Source organism: Manis javanica, chromosome 15 (assembly GCF_040802235.1).
Source record: "Manis javanica isolate MJ-LG chromosome 15, MJ_LKY, whole genome shotgun sequence".
Lineage (NCBI taxonomy): Eukaryota > Metazoa > Chordata > Mammalia > Pholidota > Manidae > Manis > Manis javanica.
Window position 1 is genome coordinate 55,611,655 of NC_133170.1, and position 18,857 is coordinate 55,630,511.

General features: G+C 45.4%; 1 protein-coding gene and 1 long non-coding RNA gene across 6 annotated transcripts in view; both read left to right on the top strand.

Annotated features, from left to right (window-relative positions):
• The first annotated feature begins 723 nt into the window (after positions 1–723).
• The window catches only part of CRTAP (cartilage associated protein), a 38,129-nt gene continuing 19,995 nt past the window's right edge, over positions 724–18,857 (top strand). The window contains exons 1-7 of one of the 5 annotated variants that reach the window (XM_073223906.1): positions 724–1,666; positions 5,621–5,770; positions 7,017–7,091; positions 8,869–9,040; positions 13,917–14,045; positions 17,128–17,273; positions 18,181–18,264. In XM_073223906.1, the coding sequence (XP_073080007.1) occupies positions 1,196–1,666; positions 5,621–5,770; positions 7,017–7,091; positions 8,869–9,040; positions 13,917–14,045; positions 17,128–17,273; positions 18,181–18,264 (1,227 nt within the window). In that variant the 5' untranslated portion in view covers positions 724–1,195. The remainder of the gene's footprint in view (positions 1,667–5,620; positions 5,771–7,016; positions 7,092–8,868; positions 9,041–13,916; positions 14,046–17,127; positions 17,274–18,180; positions 18,265–18,857) is intronic. The other 4 variants (XM_073223907.1, XM_037008647.2, XM_073223908.1 and 1 more) reach the window with 4 other exon arrangements.
• On the top strand, positions 9,048–10,808 carry LOC140846632 (uncharacterized). The gene is made up of 3 exons (XR_012125956.1): positions 9,048–9,374; positions 10,398–10,516; positions 10,640–10,808. It is a non-coding gene; the product is annotated as an uncharacterized lncRNA (long non-coding RNA).

Below are 18,857 nucleotides of genomic sequence, written 5' to 3' on the forward strand. Positions count from 1 at the left end.
TGGTAAGAGACTGCCAAACTGTCTTCTAAAGTTTCTGTACCATTCTGCATTCCCACCAGCAATGAATAAGAATTCCTGTTGCTCACATTCTTTTCAGAATTTGGTGTTGTCAATATTTTGGATTTTGGCCATTCTGATAGGTGTGTAGTGGTTCTCGTTGTTTTAGTCTGTGTTCTTAAAAATTTTTCAGAGAAAAAAGTGCAAAGACGTTATTACAACATTGACAAAATTTTAATTGGGAATGCAGATTAAAGTCTTCTATTAAAGTCTTAAGTTTCCTTAATTTGATCATCTGTAGTTTCATTCTTAGGACATATATAGTGAAAGATTAAGGGGCAAGGGCGCCTGATGTATGTAAACAATTCACAAATGTCAGGAAAAAAAGCATATAAAGGAAGGAAATGTGACATGCCCTTAGTTTGAGTGCGGATGAATGATATGTACGAGTTTGTACTAACTAGTCTTGCATTTTTTCTGTAAACCATTTAAAAATAAAAAGTTTAAATAATTTTTAAAAAGTGCTGCCTTTAATATCCCATCCAAATATTTTGATGCAGTTTCTCGAGCATATTCGGAAGCGTGGAATCACAGACTCGCAAGGTGTGTGCCTCTTCAACTTGATTAGCTAAATAGTTACAAAGTGTTACTGACACCCTTATTGATTTTATTTATCTATTTATTGTCTTTCTCACTGAACGTAAGGTCGTTGGCAGTGCTCTAGAAGTGAGTAGGCCTTGCACCCGCAGCATCAGCCTCACCGAGGTGCTGGTTAGAAGGGCATACCCTCAGACGCCCACTCCAGACTTGATGAACCAGAAACTCGGGGGCAGGGAGCACCACCCGGGTTATCTGCACTTTCACAAGTCCTCTAAGTGATTATAACGCTTTAGTAGCGCCAATCAACGATCCATTAGGGCCGCGCCTGTCTTGCAGAGCGCCGTTTCCAAGACCAGTGGACGGCGATGCTGGACCACGGGTCCGGAGGGTGCCGGAGACAGCACGCAGCGCGTCCTCCCAGGGCACCTCCCCGCTCCGGCACCTCCGCTGGACCCCTGGCTGGGTGGGGAGGGGCGGCCGGACGGGGCGGGCCGGAGGCTGGCGTCCCGCCTCCCGAGCAGCGGCTGGCCGCGACGTGCCCTCTCTTCCTTCCCTTCCTCCTTTCTTCCTTTTCTTCCTCCCTCCTTCCGCCGGCGCGATGGAGCCGGGGCGCGGGGCGGCCACGGCGCTACTGGCGCTGCTGTGCGCGGGCTGCGCGCTGCGCTCGGCGCGCGCCCAATACGAGCACTACAGCTTCCGCAGCTTCCCGCGGGACGAGCTGATGCCAATCGAGTCGGCCTACCGGCACGCGCTGGATCAATACAGCGGCGAGCACTGGGCAGAGAGCGTGGGCTACCTGGAGATCAGCCTGCGGCTGCACCGCCTGCTGCGCGACAGCGAGGCCTTCTGCCACCGCAACTGCAGCGTGGCGCCCCAGCCCGCGCCGGCCGCCGGCCTCGCCCGCTACCCCGAGCTGCGCCTCTTCGGGGGCCTGCTGCGCCGCGCGCACTGCCTCAAGCGCTGCAAGCAGGGCCTGCCAGCCTTCCGCCAGTCGCAGCCCAGCCGCGAAGTGCTGGCCGACTTCCAGAGCCGAGAGCCCTACAAGTTCCTGCAGTTCGCCTACTTCAAGGCAAGTCAGCAGGCCCCGCCCCGCCCCAGGCTCAGCCCCGCCCCGCCCCAGGCTCAGACCTGCCCCCGTACCCCGCCCCGCCCCAGGCCCCGCCCCCAGGTCCCGCCCCTCCCCGCCCCTCCGCCCCGGGCCGCGTCCAGCCGTCCTACCCTGACCGCGTTCCCTCCCACGCAGCCCCGCGGAAGGACGCTTTCCAAATCCTGGCCCGCTTCTTCTTTAGTAGAGATGAGAGTACATTTCTGGAAGGACTGTTCTGAGGCAGAGAATACGTACAAAGAACGTCAAGCAAAGTGTGGCACCCAACAAAGTGCCTGACAAGTATTAGCGCTATTTGAACACAGACCCCTTTTCTCTATACACCATTAAAATCCCCTCTTCGAAGAGAGTGGCGACTTTGAGGAATGGGACGGAAGCAGACCTGGGGAACCGCCGGTGGTGTCCGGGGTCACCCCGTACCGGGGGCAGAGCTGCGACCCGCTGTGGGCGCTCCCTAGGGTCTGTCGTGAAGAACCCGCACAGCCGTCTTCCTCCTCGTGGCTGCTGCCGTTCTGTCTGTGATGGCTAGCTAAAAATAGCCACAAATTGCAGTTCTCGACCTTTTGAGCCCCTGCTCTCGGGACCCATAAATTTGAAGAATGGGCTGAATTTCCTGTTACCGGATAAAAAGGCTTTCAGTTGGCATGTCTTTATCAGGTTTTGCCAAAAGCTCTCTCCAAGCCCAGTTTCTACTTTAACTAATTGAAAAGGATTTTTGTGGGAATATTTTGCATTTATTTTAATGGAAACGAAGATCTCATAGGCATTTCCCAGATTTTCTGCTGACAGAGCTACCTGTATGTTGCATTTCCCAGATTTTCTGCTGACAGAGCTACCTGTATGTTGCATTAGTAACAACAATAAAATAGCACAAAATCCCAAAGAGGAGAAAAGCTGGTGATTTCTATCCTTAGCTACACTTTTATATACTGTCAGTTCTATGGACGTTTGTCCTGGAAATAAAAAAACAAAAACAAAAAAACAGTTTTAAAATAGAACTAAGGGGTAAGATTAATAAAGTTCCAGGACATTAAAAAATGATGACTGGCTCATTAAAAAACTTGTTTAAATTAAAAATGACTCGTTTTTCTCTCTTATTTGTATTGCTTTTAGCAAATAGAGTCTAAACCAAATTTGAGCCACATAATCAAGGGGGAAATGTTTTACTTTTAAACATGTAAAATAGCTCTGATTTATATACAGACGAGTTAATTCAAAACAAGTGATACAGGGAGGAAGGAAAGAGCATTGTGCTTAATATGATCAGAAGGCATAGGTTTTCTTCATCATTGCATCCTGGAAGGTTAAAGTGGTCATAGCTTCTCTTCAAAACTTTTTATAGGTCTTGTAACAATCACGTGAGAGTCAGTAAAATACCATCTGTCTTAGTATTTTGAGATCTCTTACAGGTCAGTACTAGGTTAGGAATTTTACTAATAAACCAGAGTGGTGGTCACTTATGGTCACTTAATTGCTTCAACTAAAAATCACCAAATAATCCATTTTAGGTGGCGATGTTGTGTGGCTTATTTTTTTCCTTAATGATGTTTATATTTTCAAGCTCAGTTTATGGGTAGGGAGACTGATTGGTGACAGGCACATTCATGCCATCTGGCACCAGCTGTTGGAGGTAGATGGTGCTGCCTGCTGTCCTGGGACTGAGGTGCCATTCTGATTTGCAGGCCTCTGTTTCAGTGATTAGGGACAAACGCCTGAGCTGAACCCATGGATGACAATGGTGAGTTTGGGCTGTCAGAATGAGAGGTGTGGGTGTGTGATCATGTAGAGGAGGGGCTGTGCCCCTGGGGTGTGGCCCTCAAGCTCACACTAGGTTTCATGTCACCAGCCTACCTTAGATCCTCATCAGCTGTGGGTTTTCTTCATGGCCACCATCTCTGTGAAATGCTCATCTCCCCATAGGCTGAGCAAAGGGTGGGTCCCAGCACTTTATGTAAAGTCCTACTGATTGTTTAACTCTGAGTGGAAGTAGAGCCAGCCCCCTCGCAGACTCTTACCACCCTACACCCCTCTCTAAGCGCTCCTCTGAGAATTAGAGAATCCAGTTTCATTGGCAAATGCTTTAAAAGGGCCATGTTCATACCATCTCCCTCCCTTCTAGCTGCCAAACTAGACTTTTTCAGCCAGGAGTGTAGACTTTCTGTAGAACTCTTCCCACGGCTGACCCACTTCAGGCCACTGGCTGCCATTTCCAAAATATCAGCATCAGTGTCTGGAGTCTTCCCTCACTGCCACCCACCTCTGCCCCAATGCAGCCACTGCCACTGTCTCCAAATGACTTGGCTCTAATTCTGGGGCAATTCTGTACAGATATGTGCTACCCTTTAATTTTCAGAAATCCAGAGTGTACCAAATGTCCCTTTGTTTTCTCTCTCCAAACCTGACTCCCTGCTTCCCACCTTTGAGTGTCCCTCTGGATTGGCTGAAGGACTCTCTGTACATATGTGGGTGTCTTCCCTCCTCTCACTGGGTTGTGCCATGATTCCAGGGGTGGCCAGAGCCACAACATGAAGGTGGGGGTCCTCTGGTTGTTAATTGTGTGTTCACATGAGGTGTACAGACCCACTTGCCTGCCATCTTGAGGTCCCCTGACAACAGGCCATTCCTTCCGAGGACTTCAGCCCCCTTGGCCCAGAAGAGGCCAAACCTGAAGGTCTAGGGCCACAGAGCTGGCTGCTCCTGCAGTCCCCAAGGGAAACTTTGTGTTCTGGCCTGGGAGAGTGCCCCCCTCTCTTTTTCCTCCAGGCCAGTCAGCTTCTTCCTGCAGCTCCCTCCCCGACTCCTCACCTCGTCACTCCTGCTTAGGCCTCTCAGGAGTGCAGGACTCCTGTCATATGGGTAATTTCTACATTCTGACCAGACAGCTACCTCCTTTGAGGCAGTGAACCCAGAATCAGCTGACCACCGCTTAAATGGGGAGAAGAGAAAGAGGAAAAGACAGGGAAATGCAAATTCATTTTATGAAAATATTATATAGTCATAATGTCATGTTCAGATCACTGTGTCCTGCCATGTCCCAGGAACTGTGCCAGGTGCCAGGAACATAGACATGAATGACACTGCTGGGTCCATCAAGGATCATAGTCTGGAGGGAGAGATAGACACATACTAGCTGAGACTACAGAGCTCTGAGAAAGGTGGGAAGACAGAACACAGGGTAAGGTAGAAGAGAGGCAATTGATCAGGGTTCCTAGGAGGTAGGGAAACTTACGTGGATGTAGGTACATGCCACAGGTGTTTTTTTTCCTTGGTTGCTCATTGTTACATACCTACTTCTTAGGAGTGCCTCACAGGTAGGAGGCTCTCAACAAATATTTCCCAAGTGAGTGGGTAAGTGAGGAGGCAATGGAAGTCATCGAGAATGGGGAAGCAGCAGGTTCCATGAGAGATGTGGGAAAATATCACTCTATTTGTTAAGGTTCCAGCAGAATACCCATGGTACTGTCATATTGGGTAGTTGGAGGAACATTTAGTAAGGTAGTTATTTAGAAAGTTCTAGTAACGGTGGGTGTGACTACCCATAGACCAAGAAAGGCAAAGGAGAGATCAACTTCTAGAACCTGGAGAGAGAGAGAGTATATGGAGAAGCCACCGTGTGGGGAGCTGTGACCTTCAGCTAAGGGACAATGGCGGCCTGCGGAGATTGTGCAGGGAGGGAGCCAGGAGACAAATCACCCAGCCTGACTTTCCTTGCTTCCTTCAGGCTTGTCCTCATTGGTGACCCCCAAGGGGAGCTGGAAGGTAAAAGAGTCCATTCCTGATGGACCCTGGATGTCACTGAGCTGGACACACTGTGAAGGAACAAAAAGTTACCTGAAGGACTGAATGGACATTCTTGTTTTGCAAAAATCACTACTCATCACCTATTGGGTAGCTCTCATCTTTCTCCTTTGTTCATAGGCAAATAATCTTCCAAAAGCCATTGCAGCTGCTCACACATTTCTACTGAAGCATCCTGATGATGAAATGATGAAGAGAAACATGGCATATTACAAGAGCTTACCCGACGCCGAGGACTATATTAAAGACTTGGAAACCAAGTCATATGAGGTATAGTTGGATTTCTACACAACGGTTCTTCACCATGTGAACTGCCGAAGAAGTATGTTCCAGTGATCGGCTATTTACATCTCAGGCCCCCTAGTGATCTTTGATGATGTTGATGAATATTAGGACAATAGAAAAGATTGACTTGTGAGCACAAAGTTGACCCATTTAAGAATGAGATTTTACATTTCATGATGCTTTTGAAGCCATCTTTCCTTTAAATGCTGTAGGGGAGTTCTGAGGACGATTGGTGATAACAAGAGGAAGAATCTAATAACCCTGCCAAGGGTTTCCTATGGTCTGGGCCTGTTAAGGCTCAGGCGCTGGGGGCATGGGTACCGAGGAAGGGAGGCAGGGTTGAAAACAGAGGGATGTATTGACAATATCCATAGGGAGCTGTGAGGTCCCAAGTCTGCCTACAGGGTTTCCTGCAGTGTGACCAGATTGCAAGTCACTTATTCACTCATGGTGACCCTCAAACATAATATGCGAAGTCTTTTTACTGGATAGCCCTTCAGTGTTCCAGGGAAGAGCACTCCAGCCTCCTGAAGGACTGCTGGGGGCACCCATGCTTGTCTGCTGGTGTCTGGACCAAGTCTGGGGAGAGGGAGGGAGACCCTGTGGCCTCTAGGCCTTCAGCCCCATGCCTTGGCCCCAGCTCTGCTCTGCCTCATCCCTGACCCCTCAGCCCTGTGGACAGAATCTCTAGAATCAGTCACCAATCTCTGGTGAGGAGTAGCTTTGAGAGGTGTGATCCCTGGGGTGGGCAGGTGAGTGCTGGGAGGGAGCTTAGGGCTCTAACAGCCCTGTTCAGGCTTTTAGGCTGGCTTTCCATTGCATGCCTTGCACCAGCCGTCTGTGGTCCCCAGTGCCTGCAAGAGCCAACAGGTGGTAGCTCATGTCCCCTGCAGACCCTCCTATGATAATTGGCTTTCTGTCTTTCCAAAAGTTGTTGAAGTCTCTTGTCTGCTGTTTGCTTCTTTTCCATTCTCCCATGAAAAGGATTTGTGCCTTCTTACTTTTCTTCACTGTTGATTTCGTGGGGTTTGGGGAGCAGAGCTAGACCTCTCTTTCCCCCTTTGGAGTCCTGTGGGGTACTGTGGGGCTGCCCACATGTGTGCCCCCTGAGGATCCCTCCTCTTTGTGGCTTTCTTCCTGCTGCTTCTACAGAGCCAGCTGCCTGGAGCACTGCTTATTTACTCAGCCTCTAGGAGAGGCTCCTGCAATTTTCTATCTGTCTTGTTTCCAGGGATGCTGCCTGCCCAGGAGGTTTGGGAGAAATCAGAGCAGTGGCCCACCTTCTCTACCTGCCACCTTCAGCTTGGTAAAAATCCCAGGCCCAAGCGGTGGCCCTCAGATACCCCCATTCTGGAGCAGCTGGTAAAGGAACTCCAAGTCGAGTCCTATGCTTTTTTCAAGACCTGTCCTGGCTCCTCCGAGTGAGCAGGGTTTTGCATGTATCTGTTGGGAAAGAATTGGTTTGGAGATGCAGGGAAGTCAGAATGAAAGGTGAGGAAGGAATTCATTAAAGTAAGAGTGGCAGGGAATGGCAGCTGCCTTGCAGGAAGCAGAGAGCAAGAAAGAACAGAGGCAGGAAAGGGAAGCTCATTGAACTCCTGCTTGGCATTGGGCAAATCTCTTGCCAACTCCTAAAACCAGGGTCACCTGGCATCCAGTGTCTGCTTGAATCTGCTTGGCACGGGAACTAAGTTCATACCACCCCAGGATTTGGAGGAGCCACAGAGCACTGGATGGAAGGAGATTATCTTCTGAGAACTTCTCAAAGGCAAAGAAAGGAGATTTTCAGGCAGGTTACTGCAAGATCGTACAGCTGCAGTCCTGTGGGTCACCCAGGCAATGGGAACTTGCAAGCCTAAGTCAGACCTCTTAATAGCCCTTCACTTCTTATCTGGAGTAGAACAGAGAGAGTGGCACACTTAAAGAAAGGGGAGTGTGGGTAATCTCAGAGAGGAGGCATGCTTGAGGTTTAGGGTTTGGGGTTTTATAGGGCCTTTTGGGTAAGGGTCAGCATAGAATTCCTTTGAAGTTTTGTCTTAAGAACAGGGTTATTTAAGTGACTGTGTTGGTCCGGATCTCAGCATTCTTTATCCACATAGGTTTATTTACAGGTCTATCTCCTGTTCTGGTTATAAAGCTACCTGATGAAGGGGCTGGAAGAAGAGAAATAACAACATATAGATTAAATTAAAGAATAAGTTGGGCCTTTTTTGCAGGCTAAGTTGATTTTACAATGGCATGATCTAATTGGTACAATCAAGACATGGACTGAGCTCTAATACTTTACCTGGAGAATATCTGGACATTCCAAGTTACTCCTAGCTTTTGAAACTTCAGCGAATTAACTCATTAATTCTGTGGGTCCTTTCTGGCTCATTGGTCTTACCTGGTTAGCTCTTTGAGTCCCTTTTAGTGGACTCCACTGGCCTTATTCTCCCTACGACCTGGTCTTATCTTGTCTTTCTGCCTTACATATCCAAGATCTCTACTTATTTCTTGTGAGACCTAGCTGCTTCCTCAGCCCTAGTTATTTCTATTTTATCTGGTCCAGTTAAAAGTTAGCAGAAATTCCTTGACATTCCCACTGTCTGGCACACAGCCACCCTCCCCACTAACTAGGGTGGATGCATAGCCCTCCTATTTTATACTATACTGTTAGAGGGCACCTGTCCAACACTTGCTCTCAAGCTTGAGTCTTTCCCATGGTTCAGTTTTTAAAATGAAAAATGTCTCCCTTAAAATGTCCCCTCACACCTTTGTTGTCAGGCCTTTGTCCCATCCACTGTCTGCTGGTGTCCACTGCTCTGATTTCTGTTTTTATAGTTTTCCTTTTTCCTTGATTCTCATTTTACTTTATTATCATACTCCTGTTACTTTTTGAGTTAAAGTTAAGTGTCCCATTGTACACAGGGTAGAGAAGGCGAGATCTAAGTAAGTCATTGCTTGGCTTCATACTTAAAAGTCAGCATAGTTTCTTCAGAACTAATGAAAGTGGAGCTGTGTGGTGGTTCGATTCCTTTTTGGGGGGCGGATCTGTCTCCCTTCATGTCCGGGAACCTCACCGGCTCCCACCTGCCTTCCAGACCCTGTTCATCCGCGCGGTGCGTGCGTACAACGGTGAGAACTGGAGGACAGCCATCACGGACATGGAGCTGGCCCTTCCTGACTTCTTTAAGGCCTTTTACGAGTGTCTCGCAGCCTGTGAGGGCTCCAGGGAGATCAAGGACTTCAAGGATTTCTACCTTTCCATAGCAGGTTGGCAGTGGGTTGTATCCTGGCTGGAAATGGGACAGCCCCCTGTGGAATCAGCAAGCCGTCTGGGTGACTTGAGAGGCCCCTGAGGAACCGTTGAGCTTAAATGTGAATGTCTGACACTTACACAGACCAGCCTTTAGCTTTGGCGGGGCTTCTGGAGAAGTAGCCAAGCACAGTGTTCAAGCACTGGCTCCGAGAGGAGGTCTTCCTTCCCAGCCGTTCCCAATTATAGATTCCCCACAGGCTTTTGGAGAAATAAAAATGGGCCCAAGAGCAACTCATGACTCACATGACTGAGATAACTTTGATCATGGAATTTTCCAGCACCATAAAGGTAGAATGGAAACAACAGTGAACCTTTTAAGTTCTCATGACAGTGACTTTCAGAAAAGTTTCCTGATTATAGAACAATGCCTGCTCATTATAGGAAGTTTAGAAATCACAGAAAGGAATGAAGAGAGAAAGAAAATTTTAAACTCTACCCGGAGATAGCCCAGATCTCCCCAGGGTGTATGACATTTAGTGAGCACTGTTGCTCCAGAAAATGGGAAATGGCCAAGAAGAGATTTCCCAAAATATCTGGAGAGCATTGATCCTTGAACTGCACCTCACAGAAAGGATGCCCCAGTCAAACACGTCTGGGAATGTGTCTGCTGCTCCGAGTGCCGCCGTATACTTTAATGGCTAATGGCTTGTGGAAATCTTGCAGTATGACAGCTCTTTTAAGTTACTGAACCCAGGGTTTTGGTTTGCTTTTTATCATTTTTGTTCATGAATCTCTTTTTCCACAGAGGAGCTTGTTTTTTTCTTAACAAAGCCTTTTTATTGTGGAAAATTTCAAACATATGCCAAAGATAAAGAGAAGAGTATAATGGACCCTCGTGTACCTATGACCCAGCTTCACAGCTGTCACCTCACAGCCACGGGGGCTTCGTCTGATTCTCACCTACTAACCCTCATGTTATTTTGAAGCCAATCTCAGATGCTCTATCCCTTCATTTATAATATGTCAATACGTGTATCTCTAAAAGACAAGAGCTTATTTTTTTTTAAATAACCACCAAACTATTCCACCTGAAAGAATTTTAACAATATTTCTTTGATCTTCATCAGCTATCCAGTGTCTCAGTCATCTCAGAAATGTTGCACATTTAGTTAAGAGTTTATTTGAATCAGGATCCAAAGAGGGTTGTTACATTGCATTTGGTTCTCTTCTTAACATTTTTATTTTGGTAGCATATATATAACATAAAATATTACTATTTTAAGTGTCCTTATGCATCCCAGCCCTGTGGCATGATGTGCATTCACCTTGTTGGGCAGCTGTCCATACTGAACCTTTTCTATCCATCTCCAGAACCTGTTCATCCTCCCAAACTGAAGCCCTGAACCCAGGAAATGCGAACTCCCGTCCTCTCCCCCGGCCCCCGACCACCACCAGTCTACTCTCTGTCTCTATGGATTTAACTCCCCTAGGTACCGTACATAAGTAGAATTATTCAATATCTGTCCTTCAGTGACTGGCTTATTGCACCAACCATAGTGTTCTCACCATGTCCCAGCAAATTGGTTATCTTTTAAATCTCTTTTACTTTATAGGTTCCTCCTCTGTAACTTTTTCCTCCCTCGCTATTGAGAAAACCCGCCATTTGTCCTATAGAGATTCCCACCGTCCGGAATCGCTGATTATGAACCTGTGGTCCTCTGTCCTCTGTATTTCTTATAAATTGGTAGGTAGATGGAGAAGCTTGATCAGGCTCAGATTTTTCGGTTTTTTTTTTTTTTTTTTAGTGGGATTGGGGCCAAGAGGACTTCCAAACTGGTGCTGAGTTCTCCTAGCAGGAAGCACAGAATGTCTGGTTGTCTCTCTCTTTGTAACGTTCGCAGCTGCTGGTGCTCCTGCCTGGACCTCACATAGCATCTCTTGGTGACAGGTCATTCCTTCCAACCTCCTGTCCTGCCTACAGTGCTAGGAAGTTTTCCCTAGACTCAGAATAAAGAGAGGAGTGCCAGCCTGGTGCTTGCTTAGAGCTGCAGTGTTTTGATTATAGATAAAAAATAGGTATGAGAAAAGATAACATTTATTAAGCTCTAACTAGATACCAGGCTCTGTTCTATGCTCTTTATGTGTATTATCTCAATTTGCAGCCCTATGAGGAAGGTACTAGCATTCTCCCCATTTTACAGCTGGGAAAGCTGGGCACAAAGAGGTTAAGAACTGTGCTTACTGTCTTCAGGGAAGGTCTGGGATTTGCCCCCAGGCATCTTACTGTAGCGTCTTACCTCTTAATTCCAATAAAATAGTCTCACCTTCTGAGGTACATCATACTTAATTTCAAACTTTATTTTATTTTTGAATAGATAATGTATGTGCATAGTTCAATCTCTGAAAGACACCAAAGGATATACTATGAAAAATAAGTCTTCATCTGTATAGTAAGGATCTGGCGATAGATGGCACATGAGCATCAGGGAAGTTCAAGAAGAATTTGTCTACGAAGGGGTTATTTACAGAAGTGTGGGTAGAGGGGAAACCCAAGGGGGCAGAATAGTACCTGGGGCTGCTAGGAGCTGATTTACATTACCTAGGCTGAAGGGAGGTGAGGAGTCACAGGTAGCTAGGAGGAAGTCTTGCTCCCATCCATCTCTTCTGCCCATTCCACTCACCCCCAAAGGTACTGTGTTTATTAGCTTCTGCTTTATACTTTAAAGGTTTTTTTTTGACAAAAATAAGCAGAGATCACTTTATCTTTGATATACTGTAGTCTTATCTATATATTTGTTATGTATGTGTGTGTATATATAGATAGATGACATAAGATCTTATGTAAGTATATATGTCTTATCTACCTATATATCTCATCTGTAAGATATGTATCTATACCTGTATCTGTCTGTATCTAGGTAGACAGACAGATAGATAGATGCTTAGGGATTTTTTTTAGTTTTTATTTTTAAATAATTTCAAACCTGTAGAGAAGTTGCAAGAATAATACAAAGAACTCAATATAGTCCTTACCCATATTTACTAATTTTTAACACTGATTGTACCATACTTACTTTGTCACTGTCTCTATATGTATGTGTATAATTATTTCAGAGCCATTTAAAAATAGGTTGGATACATCATGACCTTTTAACCCCAAACCTCAGTGTATTTCCTAGGCACAGTAATATTCTCTACATAGCCACAGTACAGTCATTAAATCCAGGCAACTTAATATTAATCCAATACTTTAATCCAGTCTACAGGCCATATTCCAATGTTGTCAACTAGCCCACCAACAATGTCTTTCTGGCAACATTTTTCCTGGTACAGTCCAGTCCGGGATCATGTTTCCTATTTACTTGTCATTTCTTCAATCTGGAATAGTTTCTTGGACTTCTTTGTCTTCTTATGCCATTGACATTTTCTAAGAATCAGACCAATTACTTTGTAGAATATTCCTCAATTTGGGTTTCTATGACTTGTCCTCAGAGTTACCTTCAGGTTGTGCATTTTTGGCTGGAACATTACAGAAGTGTGCTTCTGAGGGTATCTCATCCAGATGTGCATGGTGTCTGCCCATTATTGGTGATGTTAATTTTTAAATATTTGATTAAGGTGTTTTCCAGTTTTCCCACAACATAATTACTACTTTTGTTTTATGAGATTAATGATTTGTGGAGAGATACTTCAAGACTGGCTCAATTTGCTCCCCCCTCCACCCCACCCCCACACACTCACTGATTTAAGTCTATTGCACAGAGAGTGTGTCATTCTTTTTGACTGTTGCCAAGTACTCCAATGAGGAGTTGGGGGCGTGGTGATGTACTGCTGTTTGTTCAGCTGTGTAATGGACATTTCGTTTATTCCAATCTTTCGTTCTTGCATATAGTGCTGCAATGGAGAACTTCAGGTTTTGTGTTTTGTTTTTGTACTAAGGGTGGAGATGTGTTTTCAAGGTCAACATATGTGGGATTGACAGTTCCAAGAGTAAATGTCTCTGTAAATTATTTAGTATTTTAAGTTACCATTTTATATTCCTACCAGAAATGTAGGAGAGTACCTTATTACCCACGGTCTTGCCAAGAAAATGTGTATCATCCTCTGGCTGCATGAAGGGGGAAAAGCATCAAGGGTCATGTGGGTGGCTTTTAGGGCCCAGTCCTGGAAGTAGCATTTATGGGTTTTTGCTATCCACATTTCCCTGGTCTAGACACGGTCCCCACCCACCTGCAGAGGAGGTTGGGAAATGTAGTTTTTGACATTGCTCTCTGTTATATTTCAGTCCACATATTCTCTTTTAAAGTCTGTATAGATTTTATTGTTTGTAGGTACTGTAATATGTCAATCACCATCCTATTGATTGGCATTTAGATTTTCAGGGTTTATTTGTTGTTACAAATAGTGCTATGACTAATAATATTTCCCAAAGCTGATTTCTGGGTCAGAGGGTATGAAAACCTTTGACACATAGTGCCCGATGGCTCTCCAAAACATTTACTCCTATTCTGCTTCTACCAACAGAATATGAGTGTCCGTTTCTTCATTCTCTCCCTAACACTGGGTGTTTTCAAATTTAAAAGATGTTGCCAATTTAACAGTCTAAACTATTTTAGATGGGATTGTATTTCTCAATTACACATGAGGTTTAGTGTCTTTTTACAGTGATTATTAGCCATTTTTATAATTTGTTTTCTGTTAACATCCATTGGCCTCTTCCTATTGACTTTAAGGAACTTTGTATAATAGACTTTAGCCTTTTAGCATCAGTGTTACAAATATGTTACATTTACCATTTTCACCTTTTCCTTTATCCTTTGGGGTGGGGTGAAAGCACTCTGAAGGAAGTGATAACTGCACTGCTCTGAAAATTTGTGTGTATTCTCTCAGATCACTACATAGAAGTTCTACAATGCAAAATACAGTGTGAAGAGAACCTCACCCCAGTTATAGGAGGCTACCCGGTGGAGAAATTTGTGGCTACCATGTATCATTATTTGCAGTTCGCTTATTACAAATGTAAGTAATCATTTTCTATGAGATCTTGGACAAGGTACTTAATCCTTCTGAGACTCGGCTTCCCCATCTGTAAAATAGGTGTAATGACTCTTACCTATGGCTATTGAAAGAATTCGTCAAGCATTGACAGCTTGGTGCTGGGCTTTACACAGATTAGCAGCATGGCCTGGTGACTCAGGGCACAGGCCTTGGAACCAGACTGCCCGGGTTTAAATTCCAGCTTCATCACTTACTAACTTCTCTGTGTCTTGGTTTCCTCCTCTGTAATGCAGAGGGAACAGTATTAACCTCATAAGATTGTCTCAAGGATTTAATGAGTTGGCAGACGTGGGCTGTGCGGATATTCCCACCCTGGCACACAGCAAACTTTGCATTTGCTCCTTTTATCATTATTGCCTTTCAGCCCCACTATCGGCCTTACTTTTCTGGCAGAGTTTCATTCCAGGGGATCTGAAGTTAGAGTTTATCAGAACATTCCAAGTGGACAGATGGGAGAAATGCAGGATTAGAGAGAAAGTCGTTCAGAGTTCAGGCTCAGAGCCTGTCTTTTCAGCATGTCCTCCTCTCCCTGTGGCTGACGTGCTGAGTGCCACTCCTTTGAGCAGTCTGCGCCTCAGCGGTTCAGTGACAAGCACAGGAGATTATCGGGGCTGATCCGAGCAAGAACTGCTCTGCCCTCCTGATGAAGTGTGTGGGCACAGGGCAGGCTTCCACCGAGATTCCCCTAGGCCATCCTTCAAACTCGGGATCCAGAGATATCCTGGGAAGAGAGAATAGTGACCTTGGCTTTCACAACCCTCCTTCCCTGCTGTGGCCCTTTCGTTCTTTGCTGGCTTCCTCCTCCTGCAACAGCCACCTGCCCTTTTAGCCCACCTCCTGCCCTTGAGGACCTAGTGCACATTGAAAGACTTGCTGCTGAAGGGCTAAAAGGGAAAAAAATTGCTTTTCCTATATAGATGTATATTTACATAGAGCATAGATAGGATGTTTTAAATTGTTTGCTGCTAATGAGGATTGTTCCTGAGAAGGCCCTACACCAGTCTTGAGTAAGGTAATGTGCCCCTTTCAGCAGTGAACCTCATCTTGCAGCAATCTGCACCTCACCTAAAGATGCAGTGAAATGTCCAGAAATGCCTGTCCTTTAGGACATTTCTGAGATCAAAAGGAAGGAGAGGTGTGTCTTAAAACAGATGTCCTTCCCAGAAGTCCCCTTGCATGGAGAGCAAGGATGACATTTTATCCCTCATCCAGGCACCAGCTGTTTGGTACAGGATTATTTGGAGTACAGCATGAGAATTTATACTATAAATCTGTGAGCACACTTTCTTATATTAGACAGCATGGAGCCCACAGTAGGTCCCCAGCAACTATGTATTGATTGTATTCAGACTACTGGAATTCTAAAATTCTTTTAGGTGGAATAGTTTGGTGTTGAAGGGGCAGTATTTTACGAGGCAATATTTTTGCATATGAAGAGCCCTCTCTTTTAATAGAAGTGACTGATAAGTACCTTTTTTCAAGAAGTCTTGAAGCAGGCTTATTGCAGCAGACCAAACATCTTGGGGGTGGATGTACAGAGAGACATCCAGAGCAGACCACCCCGTCCCATCCCCCGCCCCCAATACTTGCTTATATTCACCTCTGCTTGGGAGAGCCCTGTTTTAATGAGAATTATGAAAAATTATGTACATGGGTTTTTCAAAAACTTACTCTGGAAACTTAAAGACATTAGAGAGGGTGGTATAGTGAACTCTAGTGTGCCCATCACCCAACTTCAACTTTTATTAACACTTTGCCCCTCTTGGGTTCACGGTTTAAAGATTATCTTTTGGAGGAACATATCAGCTGATGCTTTTATTTCATTTTCATGAATATCTGTGCTGGCACATGGCTGAGCTGGCCCATGTTGGACTTTGGAACTTGAGGGAATCTTTCAGGTTCAGCCCTCTGAGAAGGGCTGGGTTCTGTGTGCACAAAGCCAGATGACTGGGAAGTTAGCAGGGTTCTGGGCACCTCCGGGCTCCAGCCCACTGGTCCTCTGAAGTCCTCACATGCTGTGGAAGTTACCCTGTGTAGCAGAAGCTTGGCAAAGACTTACAAACGCCGGTGGACCAAAACCTCCAGTTTTGCTTGCTAGGAAATCTTCACTTTGTAGGCTTATAGGAAGCAGTACAAGTAAAATTTACTTCTTGAGATTGGCTTCTTGGAAGTCAGCCCTGTTTTGGACATTTTCTAGATTATCCATCATACTGAACTTTTTGAGGGTAGGTGCTACATTTGAACCCTCTCCCAGCTCAGCTGGTCTGTTAAGTGCCCCGAAGTGCAGGTTTAAAGTTGTCATTATAGGAAACAGCCACTGGGCGGCACAATTTTTCCACACCAAAGCTTTGGTTACTGAGGCCAACCAGAGCGTTAGCAAAGGTAGGTTCCTCGGTTGTAAATTGGAGAGTCCTGTGTCAGGATAAATATCCAGGATCTTGTAGCTTATCACCTCTCTCCCTTTGCACCCAACCCCCTAGACAAATCCCACTGCCTGCACAACCCCTATGCTGAAGGTGGTGCAACTCTAAGAAGGGATGCTGGGGTAGGAACCCCCAGTCTCCAGATGTCAAGACTAGTGGCTTTTCAAACCTCTTCCAGCCCAGAGGTTTTTTTAGGTTTGGTTTAGCTGTGGGAGGGCTCACCTGGATCTGGGATTGTGGTCCTATCCAGGTGGGACCAGGTACATCCCTCCATCCGTTCCTCAGCCCCAGGATGGTCCCAGCCTGGAGACCCTGCCTTCTCAGGCTCCAAGGATGTGACACCAGTGCAGGTAGGCATTTCTGCTAAGACATATGCCTAACAAGCAACTCCCTGTTTCAAAGCTGATTTCCAGGCTGCCAACGGGGACCGAGTCTGGGACCTGCCCACTAGGGATGATTCCCACTGGTCACTGGTTTTTCTTTCCAAAGGAGGGGCTGCAGAGGTACTTGTCCATGGCCTTAAGCTTTCAGAAGCTGTGCTCCAAGGAAAGGCAGCTGATGAGAGGAATGGCAGGGCCTGTTTTTCTGATTTCCTCTTCATCTTTTCTCCCTGCCCTCAGTGAACGACCTGAAGAATGCGGCCCCCTGTGCAGTCAGCTATCTGCTCTTTGACCACGATGACAAGGTCATGCGGCAGAACCTGGTGTATTACCAGTACCACAGGGACAAGTGGGGCCTCTTGGACGAGCATTTCCAGCCCAGACCCGTAAGGGCCATTGCATGAGGCGTGAGGTTTCTGTCCCCTTCATTCTTACTTTCAGGAGCTTGCTTTGTACCTTAACAGAAGTTATCTCAGAAATGAAGGGAAGCTCATTTTTCCCTGTATTTTTTTGTCTTTTAACATTTCACTGCTTTATTCTGATTTCTAAATCAGTAAAAACCACAGAGTCTAAACATTATGGAAATATTTTACTTAGAAAGAGAAATTTCATCCTAATCTTGTAACTCCTGTTTACCCCGTGCCTTACAGCTATCCAGTTACTCATACATAAGCAGGCATGCATTTATTTTTACAGAAACAGGATCATACCTTACATACTGTTTTGCCACTTGCTTTGTCTTTCTAACAATTCATTGCAAACATTTTCCGTGTCATGCACACGTACCTACTTATTACTATTTTTTTAACAGCTCCCTGGTAGGCTCACTTATGGATGGACCATCATTTAATTCCCTTGATGGACAAACTCAGCTTTGCATGTGCTGTCAGGGAACTCCATAGATAGGTTACTTTCAAAGGATCTTTTCTGATTGATCTTTGCCCTTTGACTTCTATTTTCATTAGGATTTCCATACGCTGTCCCACTTTGCCGTACGTACATTTCCCTTTACACCTCACTCTGTTGCTGACACATGCACACACTCTCTCTCATTCACTTGGGGTTGGCCATTTTTTAAAAAAATTGAGGTCTAATCCATACACAATAAAATTCATACTTTGAATTGCACAGTTTAGTGGGTTTTACTACATTCCTTGAGCTGTGAGGCCATGACCACTATCTGATTTTGAACATTTTCATCACCCCCCCAAAGAAATCCATACCCCACTCCCCAGACTCCCTGTTGTAACATTAAAAGTTTGGTCATATAAACTGTTCTCCATGTCTGAACAGGAAGCCGTTCAGTTCTTTAACGTGACCACACTCCAGAAAGAGCTGTATGACTTTGCTAAGGAAAATATCATGGATGATGATGAGGTAAGTTTTCATGTTTAGCAGACGTCTGGCTAAGATAAAATGTTACTCACATCTATGCTAAAATCACTGGAAGGACGAGTATTCCTGAAATAAGAAATGGAACGGGACCTTGAGAGATACCCTTTCTGTGAGCATTTTAATGAATGCCAGAGCGTTGGTTCAGGGAGGAATGGCTTTGTGGGAAACTCAGGTTGCAGACCTTATTTCTGGCTAGGGAGTATGGAGTGATGCTCCCGGAATCTCTCACAGGAGTCCTCCAACCACTATTTCTTAGCTTTATAAAAACACAGGGCATTTTTCATTATTCAGCACTGTGCAAACACTTGGAACCCCACCCCCATCCTGATTTTTCTATGAGATGATTTATTTATTTATTTTATAAATTAGATCTTTGTTGTCCATCATTTTCTCATTCTCTGAGCTTGCTTGACATTCCTGATTCTCACTAGCAGACTCCTTTTCCATTGCTCCTGGGGCAGTCCTTTTGTGGTGGGGCAGCCTAGTCACAGAAAAGTCACAGCATTGGGGAAGTACGTAGACTTGATTTGGGACAGACTGAAACATTCTTTCTCAGACAGCGGGGGCCTCACCAG